The sequence below is a fragment of the Corvus brachyrhynchos genome, unplaced genomic scaffold (assembly GCF_000691975.1).
Source record: "Corvus brachyrhynchos isolate BGI_N302 unplaced genomic scaffold, ASM69197v1 scaffold94, whole genome shotgun sequence".
NCBI lineage: Eukaryota > Metazoa > Chordata > Aves > Passeriformes > Corvidae > Corvus > Corvus brachyrhynchos.
The window spans coordinates 7,247,194-7,267,484 of record NW_008238330.1 but is presented as its reverse complement, the minus strand read 5'-3'; the positions used below and the strand labels follow the sequence as shown (position 1 = coordinate 7,267,484).

At 43.9% G+C, this 20,291-nt stretch overlaps 1 protein-coding gene across 1 annotated transcript in view; it reads left to right on the top strand.

Annotated features, from left to right (window-relative positions):
• The first annotated feature begins 1,970 nt into the window (after positions 1-1,970).
• The window catches only part of LOC103615851 (endonuclease/exonuclease/phosphatase family domain-containing protein 1), a 52,881-nt gene continuing 34,560 nt past the window's right edge, over positions 1,971-20,291 (top strand). Inside the window, exons 1-2 of the mRNA XM_017734597.1 lie at positions 1,971-2,149; positions 2,421-2,525. Of these exons, the coding sequence (XP_017590086.1) occupies positions 1,971-2,149; positions 2,421-2,525 (284 nt within the window). The remainder of the gene's footprint in view (positions 2,150-2,420; positions 2,526-20,291) is intronic.

The following is a 20,291-nucleotide window of genomic DNA, read 5'->3' as shown; positions in this document are numbered from 1 at the left end:
TCCCGACATGTCTAATTGATACATCTGGCAGCACTTAATGGCCACATAGTTTCAATCCATGCCTGCTTGACTGTTCTGCACATGTATTTTGTGTCACTGAATTCATGTTGCAGATCACAGGTATTTTGGTAAGCCAGAGCTGCCAGCTTATTCCTGCAGATCCTGCAAGGTTTGCTTTATTCCATGTGGCAAAGATTAAATGGGTTGGCTGATTTATGGTAATAAATTGGTGAATTATTAAGTAATGTCGTACTGCCTGTTCCTGAATCACAAGCAGAGGCCATAAGACTGTAACCTCGTCCTGCTTGACTTTTCAGAAAGCTTGTGCCACATGACTGTAGGAGACAGACTAGGTACCTACACATAGGGTTTCATCCTCTAAACAGAAATACTTAATGCTTTGTGATTTTTCTGCAGTTTGGAAACTTGCAGTACAGCTGCAGGAAGGGTGGTTTTCTAGCTTTTTCTTTGGAAAGAGCAGTAGGACCATTCCCATTTCTTAACTGGGAAAGCAGAACCAAGGGGCTACTAAGGTCCTGACAAGGTGCAAGCAGAAACTTGGTCAGTCACTGTTAACTAGAGGAAAACACTGTCTCTGCAACCAAGTGCAGGTCTAACTCACAGTGAACATGGGTCTCCAGCAATGTTAAACGGGGACGTTTAGGACACAATCAGGTTTTTTCAAATTTAGCTGCATCCTTCTTGATGGAGTTGAGCTTCAGTGTGTTTCCTACAGCTTCACTGTTAGGAGGACCCTGCTTCTTTAGTGTCTAATTAGTGTTTCTCTGGGAGTCTTGCCCAAGTCATGATTTCGAGATTTGACTGGATGAGCAGAGAAGAGGTGATAGGTCATGGATTACAGTGTGCATGTAACTTATTTTTAAGCCGCATTGTTCTTCATTGTGATGCAAGTGTAAGCTGACAGATGGAAGCACAGTGTCCTTACTGAAATAATTACAATATGCTGCAGTAATTTCTCAACACTATTATATGGTGTGCTGATGGAGACAAGAACCATGGCACATTAATAATAACAGTGCTTAAAAATAGGAACTCAGTAGCTTCTTCACTTCCAGATTTTTTTCATTATTATTTTACAGAGGTACTGTGCTTTGTTTGAGTAATAGCTGGCGATCCCCATTGATTTATCAGAGGATAAAAGTGCATGATGGCTTTGCTGAGGGGAGGGTGAGACCTACCAGAGATCTCCTTTCTCATGTTGATCTTATCCCTCATCTCAGGCTCTCATCCCACTGGGTGCTCCACAATGGATTCTGAAATGCCTTGTAAGGTGCTGAGACCAGGGTGGGCATCATATCAGTGGTAGATAAATATGAAGGGAGCAGTTCTCACCATAGTCTTATGGATACAGATGAAGAGGAGGAACTGGAAAAATATGTACCTGTGGTAAAAAAGGATATTTTCTGTCAATTAACTGTTTCATCTCACCCCTGGCATATACAGCATATCCGTGTCCTGATCAGACCATGTGGCATTTTCAAATGGCATGAATGTTTTAAACTGCTCGGTCACTGTTGGAGAGGCTCAGTGCCGCTGACCTCCTTTCTAACCCTGCTGCTGGGGTTTGTGCAGGAAGGAACCCGGCAGCAGCACCAAGCTGTTATTTTCAGTGCCTGTGGTAAAATTATTAGAGGCCAGTGAGTAAGAGAAATAAGTTTACCCTGCATATGCCCCATGTACGTGCACGTTCCAGAAGTTCAACTGTGTATAAAGATATAATTTAAAAACAGTTAATTCCTATGGAAAAATTAATTTGGGATTATATTGTCGTGTGTGCTGAGGATGGCTGAGAACACAGTGGTTAGTGGATGCACTGTGAGTGCAGGGGAATCAATGCAGCCCGCTTGTGTGGAATGGATTGGAATCCCTCTGACTGAGGCTGTCTGAAAGGGAGCCTCATGGCTATGCAGGCTGTCTGTCTGTCTGTCTGTTCTGTCCCTGTGTCTGTCATGGAGTTGGGGGGAGAGCACAGTAATGCCCTTCTGCTCTTTGTGGAGAACATCCCAATGGGCAAAGCTATACCTGGGAGCAGTTCTCACTGTAGGCTTATGGATACGGATAAAGAGGAGGAACTGGAAAATTTCCTTCTGCGTGGCTATTTTTTTCCCTGTTTTTATAGGTGTTTCAGGTAACGTGCTCGAGCTCCTGTGCAAATTTAGCTGCAACAGCTGTCCAAGCCATTCACAGCTGAACGGGTTTTTAATGGGTTACTGAACAGCTAATTGATAACTCTGCTTTGGCTGTGTGAGGCGGTGGCAGCCTCCCTGCCCTAAATCCCTTGTGCTTGCTGCACGCCAGTCCTGCAGAACTGCTGTTCCCTCTGCTTCACAAGGAGGGGGGAATAAAGAGGCTGTTGCTTTTGCCTTCAGACTTATCCTTTGACTCCCTGATATTTATAGCTCCGTTGTTCCCCTCCGCTTCCATGTCGCTCTATCGGTCACAGCCCTGCGGGTGCGGAGGCGCAGGCGCTCGGCTGCCAAGGGCTTGCTCCAGGCTCGCTTGAGGTAATTGCTGGTCAGTGCCCACCCTCTCTTGCTCAGGCTTGGCTGGAGTAAAAGCTAGCCACCTTTCTGCCAAACTGGAAGCAGTGTGCTTTTGGATACACACTGGATGTTAACTCAGAAACCTTATATTTGGTTTCTTTATTTATTCTATTTAAATAAGACCAAGTGTGGTTCCGTCTCAATGCCACTGAATTGCAGGGTGTTGCGTCAAAAGCAGGTCTTAATTTGGTGTTGAAAAATGAACTGTCAGGCAAGGTTTTCTTTCATACATGCAAGGCAAGTTCTACGGGTTTGCTGTCAAACCTACTGCCTGTAGAATGTAAAATGATGACCTTACTCCTCTTTTTTTCTGCTTTTAAGCAGACAGAAATATGGAATAGTGTGAACCCCTGTCAGGGAGGATAGTCTCAGCTGGGAACACTCGTATGACTTGTTTTAAAACAGTCTGCTTTTCTAATAGGGCAGGAAATTTCCAGTGGTAATCCCATCTTAAGCTAACATAGGCGGATATTGCTCTTCCACTGGAGGCAACAATGGGGTCCCTTTCCATAAGGATTGCCTTAGGGAAATCTTTGAGTTGTTCCCTTCTTGTGATGTGTGGGGCTGATGGTGGTGAGGCACGTAACAGCACCACAATACATAGGAGAGGAAGTACACTGTGTCTGCAAGAGATTCTGCCCCCATACACAAAACACCAGAGCTGCTGCTGAATAAAGAGCTAAAATAAATGTTATTGTCAAGAAAATGCTGCAGTGGTACCTGACTACCCTTTGCAACCTTTATTCTGGCCTGCCCACATTTTCCTATGATCCTGGCAGCAATGACAGTGCAATATTTGGTTATCTCTCTGTCTGTATTTTCCTGCTTTGTACAGCTCTTTCCCTTATCTCTAGCTGTGTTTACAGTCCCCTTTCATAATCAATGGACACTACCAGCCCTGCCCACTGCCCTCCATGCTGGCCGCTCTCCCGAAAACACGACATTGAGCAAGGAACAGCATGTGGCCTGGGTGAGGGCAAAGGGGTTGGTACTGCTGGCAGCACAGAGGTACTTCCAACACATCCCAGAGGGATCTCTTGGTGAAGATTACCAATTGGTTACCAAAAAACCCCCACAATGTCTTGTTTTAATTGCTTCTGAGTTCTCTAGTGCCAAGCAGCACAAAAGGAGGCCATGGCTTAAAGGATGAGATGAAGTTTCAGTCATCAGCTCATGGATGTAGATATAGATAGATATTTCAACAGTGTCAATCAACTCTGAGCTGTTGTCAGTAAAAGTTCTGAAAGCATTGCTGCTGGATGGAAGCTGTGCAAAAGCCACCTCCAAGCATGTGGTGTTTCCCATTTCTATTTTAAACTGAGAGCATTTGGACTTGGATGTGGTTTGACTTGCTTCCCTATCAATTTTTTCCCTTTTTTTTTTTTTGTGTGTATGTGTGTGAGCAGCAGATTTTTTGAGGAGCTGTATGCAAGGGTGATGGTGACCTATATTACCCAGCTGAGCACTGGAATTTGGCAAAAAGAAACTGAAAGTAAACTGAAAGTAAGAAACTGGGCAGATATGTGTATATTGATTATCCATAGGTTGAAAGGAAATTGCGTCATAAACTTGCTCCTATCTTGTCTTTGAAGCTTGCTCTTGCAACCTGAACATGACCCCCCTTTCCATGTCCTCTTTCCACCCCTACTGAATCTAAAGCCTTTTCACTGGTTTCACTTGGCTTTTTGTCTTGCCATACCTTGAGCACTTACAGTTATGTCAAGTGCTTCTTAATCAAGCCCTTGCTTTCCACACCATGAGGGTTGAATGATATCATCTCTCACCTACAAGGCTAAGGACTTCAGTTTCCTTGGATCATCTGTGATACTTCTCCCAAATCATTCTAATGCCATCTTCTAGCTCCAAGATGTGCTGCAGCATTTCTTTCTCTGCTGGGGCCTCTTGCCAGGCAGTTTGAAAATCAGTACCTTTTAAGATATATCAAGTTTCAGGCAAAAGCTTCCCGAAAACTACAGCCTCACCTTTTATGTCAGGGGGTGTTAGGAATTCTTGCAATTAGAGGAGGCTCTAGTACCATTGCTTTAAAGGAAAAAAGTATTTTTATTTTCTATTTCTTACCCTCAGAGGTCCTAAAACCTCTGCCAAAAAATAACTTGTTAACTTCCTGGTGTGTTGGACATGGAATTATTTTTAACTTCCCAGAGCAGTTGTTTAAAAGGAGTTTGTATGTACCTTAGGCACTTGGCAGCGTGAGTGCTCGGTATGTTTCTCCTATCTGAGCATGCTGTGCGGGTGCATGCTGCATTGACGGTTTACGGTTCCTCTTCCATATGCATCTTATCTTCCTGAAGATAGTGTCTGGAGATGTCAGCTCTGTGAGGAGAGACTGATGAATTTATATCAGAAGAATCTTTTTGTCTAGCAGCTCTTCAGCGCAGCACGCTGTTCAGAATATATCTTAAAAATAGAAAGTACTGGAGGAATATCAGCTTCGTCACGGCAGTGTCATTTGTCATCAGTGCCAATTTGATTTGGCTAATCCCTGGTATTAGTAGGAGAAAGCCTGAGTTGCCCACGCAAGGTTCCCTATGCCCCAGTTTTTAGAGTGCTTAGTGGGATGTTTTAGAGTCTACAGCCAGACCAGCATGAAGTGTGTGTACGCTCTTAACTCATACCTAAGTGTATTTTTCACCAGGAATTTAACTATGATGGTCTAAAAACTTCAGTTCTTCTGGAGCTGAGATTTCCTTGTGTATTTATCTGCTGCAGGCCAGTTTCATGTTATCAAGGAGCAAGGGTCACACAGCAGCTTGAATCCACCATCCACAAAAAGCACAGAGATTGTTGCTTTCATTTTTATTATTCCCTATGCTTCGCTCAAGTTTCAATAGACCTCCCGGGTCTATTCCTCAAAACTGGGATGCTGTTGGAAATACTGTCAAATCTAGAAGTTTTTTCCCATTGAATTGGTGGTTAAATTTTGGACAGTTCGATTATGCCTTGTTTTCATCGTCCTGAATGCTTCACCCAGTCAAACGCTTCTGCATGTTTCCCTGTCACCCTATTTTTATGTCCTGTTTTCCATACTGGCATTTTGCCTTATGGGTGCAATGAATGGCAAGATATATTTTAGTACTGTGTTATTGTCCATAGGTATTAAATTACTGGTTTATTGTTTTTATAGGTTGTTTTTATAGCACAACTTTAGGAGGCAGTCATACTAACAAAGTCTGTGTGAGGCACACCTCTTCAAATAATCTGGAATGCTTTCCATGGAGCAATGATTACTTCATCCTCAGAATAATCAAGAAATAGGTGTGGGATCAACATTGTAAAAGGTTTATAATTCTCCTCCATGGACTTTGTAGACCTGCAGGTTGTAAATACCATTGAAAAGAATCACTGGTGCCCTGTTTATGTTGCTTTATGTCCACTATTGAATCCAATAAAATTGTCTCCAGGGCTCAGCATTCAATGTTCTCGCTCCCGCTCCCTGGGGGCATCTGCACTGCCAGCTTCACTGTTTCTCCACTGTTTTTGGGGTGTTCATGTTTGAGAAGATCAGTGGCAAACTGAAGGCATGTGTGGCATCGCAGTGGATGGCCAGGGTATCAGGGAGAACCTCTGGGGAACGTCTTCATGTGCACCCACATAATCCTGTTTCATGCATGTAGTTTGTTTAGATCTTGTTTGCCTTGGAGCTTGTTGGGAGTTTGCCTTGGAGCTTGTTACAAAACCTGCAAATCATACCAAAAGCTGCATGAGACATAATTTTGCACCACTATGTGGATCCCATCAAGCATGATTTCCTGTCATCCCTTTCCAAGATACATTTACACTTCAGCTCCAATATTTTGAGAGCTCTGAGTCTGGACAAGCAGACTTTCGCATTCCCACAGAAGTCTGGTGTTTCTAAGACTGTTTTGTGCTGAAGCCCCTGACCTAAATAAGGTTAAGGATCTGGGCTACACAATTAGCACCCAGTGCCAAGAAAGGAAAAGCTAAGCTTGAGCCACCATTCCCTGCTTGGCCAGGGCTGGTCTGCATGTGGGGCTCTGTAGTCCTCTTGCATCCTTATGCTGTAAAGGCCATTCTTATGTCCAGACGTCTCCAAGCCTGGCACGCAGGAGTCCTCTGTGACTGGGAAGCTTTCAAAACTCCTTCCTGCATGTCATTGTGCAGCTAGAAGCTGGGATTGCTTCCAGCTCACTGAAGACACTCTGACATTGTTCCCTCCTAATCCCCTCCTTCTCATAGAATATGGTTTTTCGGAAGGCTAGCATGTTCCCTGGTTGGCTTTCCATGCGGGAGCACAAGCGGCAGTTCATGGGAATAACGTAACCCTGAATTAGCGATGAGCCAAGGTGGAGGGTGGCTACATGGTGTGATGGTGGGACGAGCCTTTGGCTCTGTGGTGGTTAGTGAGGATGCCTGGCTAGGCAGGCTGGCTTGTGGCCGTGCTCCATTTATCTGCTTGCTGGCCTGCCAACAAGGAACACAAATGTTTAACACTGGTGGGGCTGGGTTTCAGTAGGAAGAAATGCCGTCCCCCCATCCCCCTTCCTGCAGTTGCTCAGAGGATGATTCACAACTGGTTTGCTGTTTCTTTTTGTGTGCTGGTAGCCTGGGGAACTAAAAGCAGGTTAATGGGACAGGGAGGAGGGTGCTTTCTACTGAACGGGCTTTTTTTCTTCCCAAACCCAGATACAAGTAGAGAGAGAGAACAAGGTAATGAATAAATAGGTATATTCAGATGTCTTTACAAGGACGTCTTTCAGTGCAGGGATTTGACCTTGGAGGTTTGGATTGTATCATTTATAAGATGGTGGCCTTGAGGTCGACCCACCTGATACCTGAAGGTGCTGGTCCAGAAGGCTTTGCACAGCTCTCAAGGCATTCACAGGCCCAAGGAGACAGAGGAAGTAAAGGAGGTAAAGGAAATTTATTCCAGCTAAGTTACATCACCTTTTCCTGCCTTCTAGCAGGTCAGAAGCTCAGGTGAAGTTAAAACTTCTCCTGGTACATATGGCTGTGCTGCTGTTCGCTCTGCTGTTCCTTCTGATGTTATTAGCTGTGTGTATTTGGAGTGCTAAAAGAGATATTTGAGGAGAGGGAAACTGGGATTGAATGAAAGCTGTGGTCTGTGGTACACAGAGGTGTGCTAGACGAGTTTGTACACAGAGTTTGAAAGTTTGGGGTTTTTTCAGGGTTTCCCCTAATGACAAGGACCGGGAAATATCTATAACCATGAGCACCAGCTGGCGTGAGTAGGATCCCTAAATCAATGCTGTATAGATGTTGGAGCCTCCTTTGCAGTGTTAGGCTCTAGCTTTCCAGTTTTTCCTCTTTTGAACATTCAAAAATGGTGAAGATCATTTCTACAAAAAATAGCAGGGTTAACTTAGAGCTACATTTAGAAATTTTGCAGATCTGTTGTGATCTGTAATCTCACGCTTTTTGCTTTCATCCCTTAGAGCCATGTCCTCTAGAAGAGGCTGTGTTCCTGGGAGATAGGACAGCTAAAATGGGAGGTGGATAGAATGCTCCACAGCCAGATCCCACAATGATATGCATGTTCCTAGATTGTATGTTAGGAAAAATTTCTTCGCTGAAAGGGTTGCCAAGTGTTGGAATAGGCTAACAAGGGAAGTGGTTGAGTTGCCAACCCTGGAGGTATTTAAAAGACGTGTAGATGTGGTGCTTAGGGACATGGTCTAGTGGTGGGCTTGTTGGTGTCAGATTAATGGTTGGAGCTGGTGATCTCAGAGGTCTTTTCCAACCTAAATGTTTCTATGATTCTATGGTTTGCCGCTGTGAGCTTTGGGTCACGTCCTGGTATGACGTAAGGGGCACAGCAGTCAGAGACACATTGCTGCACCTCCTCCAGCTAACCCGCATCCCTTTCACCTCTCACATCCTGTAGACACGATGGGTATTTCCCCTCTTGAAAGAGGGCTTTAAGGCATTATTGTGTTTTGGGTTGGGAGTAGGGGAGAGAGGAAATCAGAAGTCCAGCATGCTGTCTCTGCTGACTTAGGAAATCAGATGGTTTGCCTCGTGAGAGATTTTTTCAGTGCAAAGCTGGTGGTGTGGTGGTTTGTGGCATTGTTGACTAATTCATGTTTTCCTGCCGGAGAGGGGGGACAGACTGATTCCAGCAAAGTGTTGTCTTCTCCTCATAGTGTAACCAAACTCCCTTTGCACGCTGTCTTTGTATCTGTGCACGCACAAGTTGTCCCTGCTTGCTCATCAGAACAGATTCTCTGGTTCTGGCTCTTTTGCCGTGTGTCAGGGCAATGAGCATTCATTTGGGTGTTCTGTGACTGCGCAGAAACTCCACTGTCATTACCGTGTATGCACAGGGATAATGGCTTCTTACAAGGCTGGAAAAAAGCTGAGTTGTTTTTGACTCTCATGAAGTAGCAACTGGTGTCCAGGAACCTGGATTTCCTTGCATAGGCAGAAGTTGTGCCATTGGCTGCTTGCTGCCTGTGCATGCCCACTCCTCTTGTGTGGTCAGCAAACTTCAGCTGGTGGGAGGTTTTGTAGAGATCCAGGCTCTGGGAAGAGCACCCTGGCATCCAGCCCTTTTAATGAAGGGAGGAGCATCACTGCTGAAGATCTGTTCCAGTGGTAGCTCAGACTCTTTTTCTGGCCATGCTGACTACTAAAATGTGTCATTTTTTTGCCTGAACTACTTGTGCTTTTCTCCGAAGAGGAGAAGGGCCATTTAAAATTCTCCTTTCTGCTCCCTTCTTCTACCCTCCTTTTCTGGGAAGGCTGTACTTAGCATTTTTCTCTGTGCTTATGTGTTGAGATATGTTACATATGTTGTCATCTCCTCCTGATGTTGTCCTAAAAGAGGAAGGCACGATTGCAGCCTCTGAAGCCTTTCTTCCCCAAGGGTACTGCTTCTTTCCTCATCCTCCTGTGTCACTACACGGTCATTTATGCGTCTGGCACTGTCCAAGCGGGACCACTCATTCTTGCCATCATTGCCTTGTTGAGCATCCTGTGGACTCAGTATGAGGTTGGCTATGACCTACGGTGTCACCCAGAGACCTGTCCTACCTCTTTGCTCCATTAGGACTCACTTTTTCTTTCCTCATGCTCCTATCTCCAAGGATGGTGCTGCTTCACAGTGACCTTATTGAGATGCCAAAACTGCCATCTTGCACTCAGATTTTTTATTCAGTGAAGTGTCTGAATGCTGCCGTACCCCCTTTCTTTTCATCATCTGTGACATGGCCAGTCTTTTCCTGAGTATTGGGGTTTCAGGCACAGGGAGAGCAGTTGTGATTTTCCTTACTGGCTTATATGTGTATGTCACAGTTAGGGTTATCATTTGCTTAGTATTTTATTGCTTAAGCTAGTGAAGTTGGTGAGCATCTAAGGGATCACAGGCAGTTCAGCTGTAGATTAAGATTCAGGAAGCCCCAGGTGCCTAATTGGCACCATGCATGAGAGGATCCAACCCGATGGGGGGACTGTGCCTTCCAAGAAAGATCCTGTTCCATGGACTCACCTTCATCAGGAGAACATGTGGAGGCTTTCCTTCTTGCTGGGTATCCTGGCCACCTGGACTGCAAACCAGAATCTGTCCCACTGAAGTGATTAATGTGTCTGGAAGCTTCAGTACCCTTAACGTGTGCTGCACATCTGCAAAAAACTGGAATTCTTAGCCAAGGTGAATGGAAAGGGGAATTGGTAAATGGCTTCTGCCTCCAAATCCCTTCTCCTTTCTGAGCCTTCAGTCATGGAGCAATAAACAGGAAAAGGAATGAAATCACCTTTCTGATGCTGTGCAGGTATGCTAGAGTTATACCCTATTAAAAGTTCAGTAAACGCTAATAACCTTTCTTACACTGCTAGGACTTGCATAACATCAGGAACTTCTTGCCCGTACAGTAGTACAGAGGCTGTGTGGTGTGTGTGCTATTTTTCTCTTTTCTCTGTAAAGCAGAAAAGACATGTTGTTTTTGCTTAATCAGGGGAGATAAGAGAACTTCCTCTTATTCAATCCTGTGGCAACGCAATCCCAACCATATAGTATCCGACTGAATTTAAGCACGTGGAGACATCTGCCTTTGGCAATTTTTATGAGTGAGAGAGAGTGAGAGTCAGTGTTTCTCCTCTTTCAGTATGAATCCTAGTAACCCCTAAGATGTCTGGCTGGATCCCTGCCTGTGCAGGGTTACTTCAGTTCAGGGAATGCACGCTGCTGCAGCTCATGGCAGGCTGCATCTACTCACAGGCAGAGCACCTTAAATCTTTGCCCTTCGTACGCTGTGTAGCACAAATAAGAAGATGCTGAGAATCATGTGTTTAACAAAATCTCCTTTCCATGGCTCTTTGAAGAGCTTTAAAAAGATTTTTTTTTTTTAAATCCCCAACAAGCTCACAGTCTTTTAAAATTAGAAGGATTCGGGATTTTGCTTTTAAGTTTATCTGTACCCTCTCTAAAGAAAAACCTTTGGTGACAGAGCTGACACAGCAGAATCGTGTTCGTTGTCCACTATTATGCATCTGGTAAAGCAGATATGACAAGTCCTCCTTTCTTTAGACCTTAAATCTGTCCTTTTTTTTCTTCGTGGATACTAGCAGGCTGATTAAATAGAATTCCTCCCTGGATGCAGTCCTCTGCAATTTATGTAATAGTCATTTCTACAACTTTCTATAGTAACTGGTTACATAGCTGCACACTGGCTGTGTACTGCAGCAGTTGTGACAATTTGCAGGCATCAGTGTTTATTGAGAGCTTTAAAATAAAATTAATGACCCTTTCCATCCTCCCAGCCTTTGTGGTTTCTTAGGTGCTCTGCTTTTGGTTTGAATTTTTGTTTATTTTGGCTTATTTTTTAAATAGCATATGGCCATTTAAGATTAAGCTGCAGCTGTTCGGTGTTTGGGGATTTATTTGATGCCCTTTGAGAAAGGCAGCCTAGGACTTCTGTTGCTTAACAGGGCCTTGCTGAGAAGAAGACTCTGACGCTTCCTGTTGCTGTCCTGTGCTTCTAAACTACTGCTTGTCATCCTCCAGGTTTTTCCTCTGCCTCCACCTCCGTAATTAATCCTCCACAAACCAGTGGGGCTACAAAAAAAATCAGGGGAATGATCCAAACAGCGAAGAGTAAATGCTGAAGTAATGAATAATGCATTAATGCTGTCCTTAAGTCGGAAGTAGGAGCCCTGTGCACTATATAATTAGCACTTATATAATGTGTATGCTTCCCTGCACTGTAAAATGACTACATGGGGAACTAAAAAGTGAGGTGGTCTAAGTGGAGTAGCCTATGGCTGGGGACTGTAGCCACTCTGGGTCTGTCCCACCTCCATCTCTGACACGATGCTGGATGAGTGCCATCACTTCTCTGTGGCTTCAGGCACATTCTGATCCCTGAAGAGGCAGCACGTGTTCCTGAGATCTCCTGCTAGCTGCTTGTTACTCTTCCTCAGCATCCAGAGCTGATCCAGGTTAATCTGGGAGCTTCTTGTCTGCCAAGTAAATTGGCTTCACTTAAACAGCTGCTGAATACAGCTCACTGAGCAGGAGTGGTGACTGCTCAGACCACGCTGTCTGCAGTTGCAAGAGACAGCCAGACTATGCCCTGGCTGCTTGGGGCATCACCACCTGCTGCCTCTGTAAAGCAGGGTAAGTCCACAGGGAATGGTGTATGAAGACATTAGCTTTAAATTACACAGGCAGGAGAGCTACTGTGTGGTAGGAACATGGTGTGGGGAGAGGTTTCCTGGGTCACCTCTGGCATTTGGTCAGTCCTGCTGCCCATTGAGGGAGACAGAACCCTGCCATATGACCACCCCAGGAGGGTGGATGTGGCAAGCATGGTCATGGTGCTGGCACTGGGAGCAGTGCTGTTGTGTTTCAGCATGATGCTGCTCTGCCTGACCTTGTTCAGCTGTGCTGCACTACTCCTTCTCAAATCTGAGCACTTGAAGACTGACACTAATGCTCATTTGTTTGCTTTTTTTTTTAAATTCTCTGTCAAATGCAGTGGTTCTATTTGCCATAAAGTCATGACTCATGCCCTTGAAATTGCAGGAATTGCTCTAGAAATTACATGGGGTCCTGGCTTTGTTGCTGTTCTGCCCATTCACCTGGAGTTTCAGGAGGCTCCACTTTGATGGCATTCTTCTTGAGCTTCTATAGCACATGGCTTTTCCTTAGGACTGAGGAGAAACTATGAGCTGTCGTGCTCCTGTGCACTGTCCTCAGCTGCAGGGAAGCATTTACTAGGCAGGCTGATGTATGCAGTGTTTCTGCAGACATTGACCAAAAGATCTGCTTTTGTGACAGTACCAGTTATTGCAGGCGATACGAGCTTCTGTGTGTGTACCCATATAACACCCTTGGTTTGAAACTTGCTGTTCCACATATCCAAGTATTCCACAGTTTAAAATTCTCAGTGATAACTGCTGTGACAGAAACTTAAGATTTTTCCGCTTCTGTAGGAGAAATAGATCACTTTAATGAGACTCCTTAACTATGAAGTTTGTCCTGATCTCAAAGTCATAAGATACTAGAACAAAGAGGCTGCTGTGATAAGTGCATGTAAAGTAACTCAACTGTGCTATTTTCTAAGCACATTATAGAACAAGGGGAAAAACCTTCTGCTGTGCTTTCTTCAAGGAAACTTTCAACATGGCACATTAATAAACCCATGCCAGAAAATTACACAGAGTTTAAGACCTAGGCAGAAGCTCAAATAAAGGATTAGTTCCTTTTCACCTACCTCATTCCCGAGGTGTGACTGATTTGACTGTGGTCTCATTGTTGATGAGACATCCCTTTTGTGTATCTTTTGGTCAAATATTTCACAACAGCGTGTCATCTGCTGTGGAGGGCAGCTTCAATCTTGACAGCAGGCTGCAGCCCAGAAAGCCTGGGAACCACCAGGTGAGATGCTTATATGGACAGTGGTGGCATCCCATTACGTGAGATGAGAGCAGCAGGGAAAGCGGAGAAGCCCTTTGCCTTCTTTACTGTGTGTCTTGCTCCATCCTGCAAGGAATCTGGCACAAGCTGCTGTTGGGGAGGGGGGAACGAAAACATTACTTGACCCCTGTATCTAGGCAGATAAGCCTCTTCCTTTGCCAACAAAGACCATTGTGGCAGTATATATTTGCCACACAGGATAATTATCCTTTATGATGAGTAATAAGTTAATATGCTCTATAACAGTGTGTAATTTGAGGGAGTGGCCACTGTGGCAGATGGTAGCCCTTGAATCCAGAAGATCCTGAAGAAACTCAGCTGTGTCAACAAAGCCCTGTGAAGCTCAAATAGAAGCCCATAGCCCAGCAGTGCAGGTAAAATAACCCCCTGCTTTAGTACAAGTGGGCAGTTGGTTCATTTGGGGTCTTCATAACAGACATTTTAAGAAGCTTCCTCACTCAGAAGCTGGTGCAGCACTGGAAGATGTTATCCCAAGGTCATAGTGTCGTAGTGTTGTAGAGGCTTGCAAGACTCAGCTGGGTGAAGCTACAGCTGACCTCATGATAGCCCCGTGTTGAGGACACTGCTGCATCAAATTTGGTCTCTTTTGACCAATGTTCCTGTGTTTGTGGTACTGTAGTACTGCTAGAGACAGGCACACAGGATTTGGTTGGTAGAGGATTCTTCTCTTTGCCACACACAGTCTCAAGGAATTTCCTGGGATGCAGTAGCAAAAGTGAATGGTAGCAGCTTGTGGAAATAGGCCAGTCTGCTCGGCTGCATGTTTATGTTGCTTATACTTCCTTTTTGAGTGGTCTGTCCCTTCTGCTTGGTGTATCTCTGCCAGCAAACTGAGCAGAGGCTGGTTTGAGGACAGCTGTTGGCTGGGAGAGTGTCGACTCAGCCAGTTTTTCTGACTTTGAGAACTGAGGACAGATTACATTTGCTCCTGGATTAGAGTTACAGTTATGTGATGCATCCCGTGGAGGTTTAAATCAAAACCTTTCTGTGTTACTCTGATACTCAGAGCAAAGGCTATATGCAGTTGTGGCTTTTGGCTAACTGGAGGCTTAAGCTTCACGTAACCCTCAGCACACTTCAAAGTCATTACTGAAGTACAAAACAATTGGACTGATAGAAAGACCATCTGGTCTGTTATTTGGGTTAAAGTTGTATAGATGGCACTTCAAATGCCCCATAAGCCAAATTCCCTTTTCTAACGCAATATCGTGTGATGTGGTAGAACAAGCTGATAGGATACTTTTGTAATTAGCTCTTGGAAAAAAGGCTTTTAACTTCTTACCCTTATTTAACAGGTAATTTTCTTACCTAATTTGTGCTTTCTGTGGGCTCTTGCAGATGCAACCTCAGAATTGGCTGACTGTTGTTTTCTGACTACAATATTCTTTGCATTTCTGGCAACCTGAGAGTGTTGCACCAGTGTAAACAAAATTCTTTATGGCTTGACATCAACGCCACTTGTAAATAGTGGTGAAGACTGCGAGAAGGCTAAGTTGTCTTCTGTGGCTTTTCTGACATTTAAAGACTTGGGAGCATGCAAGACAGGAGTGTCATCTTCACTGATATGCAGAACTTGAGTTATGTGCCTTTGCTCTCTCTGGCCTGCTTCTTTTCACAGTTTTCCATTTCTTCACTGCGTGTTTTGGATTGTGCAGTTGACCTCAGTTTTAAGAGGATGAATGTTCATATTCATTCAAAGCTTGGGTTGTTCTGTTTTCAGTAACCTTCAAGTGGGCTAGCTGAGTGACAGTTTTGAGGAATTCTCATCTATTGTGACCTCCCCTTTACCATATGGGATAGATGCTGTAAAGAGAGCAACCCAGCTGTTGGTGGTGGGTCCTGACATCATTCCTGTGTGTGGAGCAGCACATGACTGTGCTGACTAATGCTCCACTCTGTTGACATGCAGGCTCGATAGTATTAGGCTAGGCCTGCACTGGAGACTTTTGTTGGAGTAGTAATGCGTGAGTGTTATCTTGTTAAACTCACACTTTCCCCCTCTCATGGCAGCAAGGTCTCAGTCACCTTGACAAAGTCTTTGGATGCCTGCCCCTTGCCCCTGCAGAGCAGTGGTGTCAAGGTCTTGTCACCAGCTTCCCAAGCTCCACTCCAGGAATACGAGTGGGCTGGCTTTTGGCCACAGAGTGGGAAGTCCTTAAAATACAGGCTGTCTGCTAATATAGTTTCTGCTTTGTTTTCTACCTGTTATAATGATGCACTTCATTATAGCCTTTTTGTCAAAATGTCCTTAAATTTGTAAGACAACATAAGCTGCTCATGAATGAGCCATGGAGAAAAGTGCACTTGACCAAAGCACTGCTCTTGGTTTCTGTAGTGCTCCTTTTCCCCCGTCACAGTGCCTCTCCTCAGTGATTTCATAGTGTCTCTTGGAGCATTTCTTGTGCACGTCCTTCTGTTTTAATACCTGGTATTTAGCGTCCTCCATCACTTAAACAATTCCAGTTTGGCACAAAGTCTTCTGCAAAAGATGCTCATATGAAATGCACAATGGCTGTGGCACTCTGCCAGCCTCTTCGAAGCAGAAGCCAGCTCTTGAGGGTCAATCTCTTTCTTAAGTGTGCTGTAAAAAACTTCAGAGTTCTACATCCAGATTCAGCCAGGAAGCTTCAATGCTCTTTGCACAACACCAGGCTAAATCTTGGTGGCGCTCAGATGTCACCAGCTGATCATGGTTGTACTACCATAAAACTTCAGCATTGCTCTTGAGCGAGTATTTTACAAAACAAACTGACTTTCACTATGTTCCTTTGTAATTATTTTATCTGTGTAAATTCATTTCTCTGAGACAAGGCTGTGCATGTATGGCAGAGTAATACTGCCTTAAGTTTCTGAGGCTGAATAAGGGGCCATGATGAGCTTTCACATAAGGGCTTGATAGCATATGGTTCACATTCCTAATGGAGAAAGGGAAGCAGGCTATTTCAAGTCACATTTTATTTTGCAGGGACACAGAGGTATATTTTTTAAGTAGAGTCCCTGTAAATCACTTTGCCTCCCAAGGCCCCATAATTTTGCTGGTAGCTTTGTAATTCATGGCAGAATGGTAGTGTGGTGGTGTGCCCTTTCCCAAGCATATCCATTTAATTTAACTAGCGACTACTCAGTTTTTCCACTGCTGCAGTAGGGCAGGATTGGGTGGGAGAAGGTGCTGTTTCTGGAACTAAGACTCTACCCCAGCAGGGAGTGATTCAGAAAATCCAGAAAAAGAGCCAAATGCCAGAGACTGCGTACACTATAACATAATGCCTGTATTTGGAAGCTCTAAGTCACCTTTGATTTTTATGACCTTCTAAATTTTTGTTTTCAGTCTTGGTCTCCTCCCTTGTTGGACAGATTTGAATAATTTAGTGCAAGTTAAATGTTGTTCATGTCCAGTTTTAATGACTCAGAAGAAATCAATGTTGTCACAAACACAACATTCTCTGTGAGTCTTTCTCTTCCTGCAGAGGAACAGGCTTCTTTTGAAAAACTAAAAAATAAAATCCTACTACTGTGGACATTATACAGAGGGTTTTGCCCAACTTCAAAACCACTGAGCGTAAGGTGAACTGGTTTGAATGAAGACATTATTGCTCTTAGATAAATATAGTAAGAAATTAAATACCGAGGAAGAAAAATGCATTTTCTCATTATATGAATTAAACTCAAAGCCAGCTCCCCCCCTCTTTTTTTTTAATACAGGCAACTGATTTTGGTTTGCCGTCTGTCAGAAGTGAGTTGCAACAACTGGTGTAATTTTTCATGCATAAATATAACACACATATACACACACGTACCACTTGCAGTAGTACTCGCTTCTGTTGCCTGAATTATCATGTAGTGAAGTGTTTGTCACAGGAGCAACCAGTGAAGATGGAGGTGGAAGTGGTGACAGAGAAGCCTGCTGGACTGTCACCGTCAGTTTTGAATGACTTCGGGAGTTTGGCTGCATTGCCCCTGCATGTACCTGGTCGCTGTTAATATTTATGTATGGACAAGATTGCTGTGTTTAGTATAATTTAATATAGGTATTTGATTTACTGCTTCTTTATTCATTAGACTACTACTCTGGAGTCAATATGTTACTGGCAGTCCCAGGCCTTTTGTGGTTTCATCTCATGCGTTTGGGAATTTGGGACATACTTTCAGCTGCCTAGTCTATTTTAAACTCTCTTTTAAAATGAAAAAAAAAAAAAAAATCAACAAATAATGGGTTGGAACAGATTGATCCTTTTGAGCCATTTGCCTAATTAACCTTTGCCTCTTAGGAATCAGCTTTGATTCTGTTCAATCAAGTGCAGTGTATCCCAGCCCTTAATAACCAGCATTTCTTCTCAGGACCTTGGAAGTCTTCCCTGACTTTTTTACTTTTCTAAACGCTGCCACTCTCTTGGCATTGCACCAGTTTGCAGAGACAGAATTGGAGAAGGACAGTGAAAAATAATAGCAGGATATCAAAAGAAAAGGCCATAGGATGGGCTCTAACTTAGTCAAGAGTTTCTAATAAGTACAGTTAGCACTGTGCTTGAGTCTTCAGTACTCTGTACCTCAAATGCAGATTTATGAACCTAATAATGAAAGAAAGGACAGTATTTATGTGTGTGTTGCATGCATCCAAAGGATGAGCCCTGTGTGACTTCCTCTAATGTAAAAGTTTGAGGGAATCTTCAGAGAGACTTTATACAAGTAGAAATGATGTCCTGTCTTCTTCCCCCTTACCTAAAAAAAGGAAAGAGTTATGCCCAAGATCTGATCCTCTGTGTGGAGAAAGAGGTAAATAGGATGCCTCCCTGTTGCTCCTAACCCCCTGTCTACTATAGAACCCCCAGAATTTGGACAAGTGTCCTGAAAAAGCATCACTGCCTCACAGCTCAGGAGACACCTTTTCTGGGAAGATGGACAAGAGTGATGTTTCCTTAGCATCACAGAGATTCTGTGAGTTTTGAGCAGTTCCCCTCTTAATTTTGCTGAGCGTGACCTGCTCTGCTTACTGATGTAGTGAAAGTCTGTATGCACAGCAGCATGGATTTCATCCATTTGGAAATAGCTTGGGTTGGGTGTTTCCAAGGAGGTGGTCAACAAGGCTTCCAGATCTCATTATACATGGGCATTCACATGATTTCTGCAGTTGGTTGTGGTTTGGGTCATTGTGAGCATGTTTTATTCCCTTCCAGAATTCTAGGAAGAAGTTTGCTGTTCTTGCAACCTTTTTGGTTTTGCTCTCGTGCATTGGCAATACACAATGCCCAGAGTTTATGAATCATCGTTCTGTTCCTGCAATGATACAGCTGCACTGAAACCACAGCATCAGCTGAACATAAATCAGATCCTCAGTGCAAAGTTCACAGGTCCTGCAAAATGATGGCTTTGCTACAAGTTTAGGACAGAGGACAGCAAGTAGAGAGCATCCCTGAACCCAGGGAACCACTGAAATAGGAAAGGAAAGAAATGAACTATTTCAATTGCCTCCTGCCTTGTAATGCTGCTGTTCTCCCCCTTCAGCTCTCAGTAGTAACCATCCATAATTCATGTTTTCCCTCTTCTAGTTCCATTACAGTTTCCTTTCTCCCCATGACAAATACTTCAATCACTCACATAATGTAATAGGATCCATGAATGCAAACATCAGGGTGGGAGTGTTTGTGTGGCCTGCACTACATTGCCAATTTGCTTGATGGATTTCAGCTTCCCTGCTCCTTCCATTTACTCTTGGTTCCCTTTCCAGCTGCAGTGCCTTGATCTCCTTTTTGGTTTCAGACCATGCTGCAGGCAAATGAGCAATGACTAGACATTGAAGAATGTCCGCTTTCATCCCAATGAGGAAGCTGCAAAAAAAGTAGCCCTAAATAAATTAATCTATATGTAGTTGTGTATATGTATGAATGTTTTAAAAATTATATATAACACAGATATGATCTGTTTTATGTGTATCTATATCTATCTATGTATAGATAGATATAAATACATTTAATATGTAGGAAATGCAGCTCCTTGATTTTATCATAATTTCTTCTTACTGTAGATAACATTTTTTCCTGAGAATCTTCCGATGTATTTTGTTGTGTCATTAGCTGGCAGTTAGTCCCAAAGCAATATGGCATGGTGTTCCCATCCAAGCCCATCAGCTTACTGCATAAACTCTCTGGTAGCTTCCAGCAGCTGTTAAGATGTGGCAGTGGACACCGTTTTTCCTTCCATTTGAGGAGTGATTGAGAAGATGCAGATGCTTTTATTGGAAAAGGAGAAACTGGGGGTTTTTTTCTTCATCCAACTTCATAGGGCTAAATGGAGGAAGTGCGCAAGGCTGAAAGTCATTGAGCTTGCTTTTCTTTCCTCCTGCTGCTTTTATTTTTATGGGGGTGTGAGTGAACAGGGTCTTGAGGGGGAAAGACAACTTTTTAAATGGGATATGCCAGAAAAAATGGTTTTTTTACAGTGCATGCATTGATGAAAGTCTTAAAGGTTGCTCCTTCACTATAAAGGCACCCCACTTAGGTGATCCGTTGCCCTGGTCAGTGTGGGCAGCCCCAAAAAAGGAGTGGCACAGATCCCTTTGCAGCCCCAGGATGCTCAGACTTGGTGCCCCATCATCTCAGTGTGTTAAACAGTTTGCCATGCTATTGGTGGGAGCCTGCTGTTCTTTCACCTACTCTTGTGCTAGGTAATCATCACAGCAGCAGACAGAGCCAGGAAGAGAAGTCTTGGGTCCCATTAGGCATTAGCAGCAAGGGACAACTCCAGCAGCAGCTCTATAGTTAAAACAAACAGCCAAACAACACTCCCCCCCACAC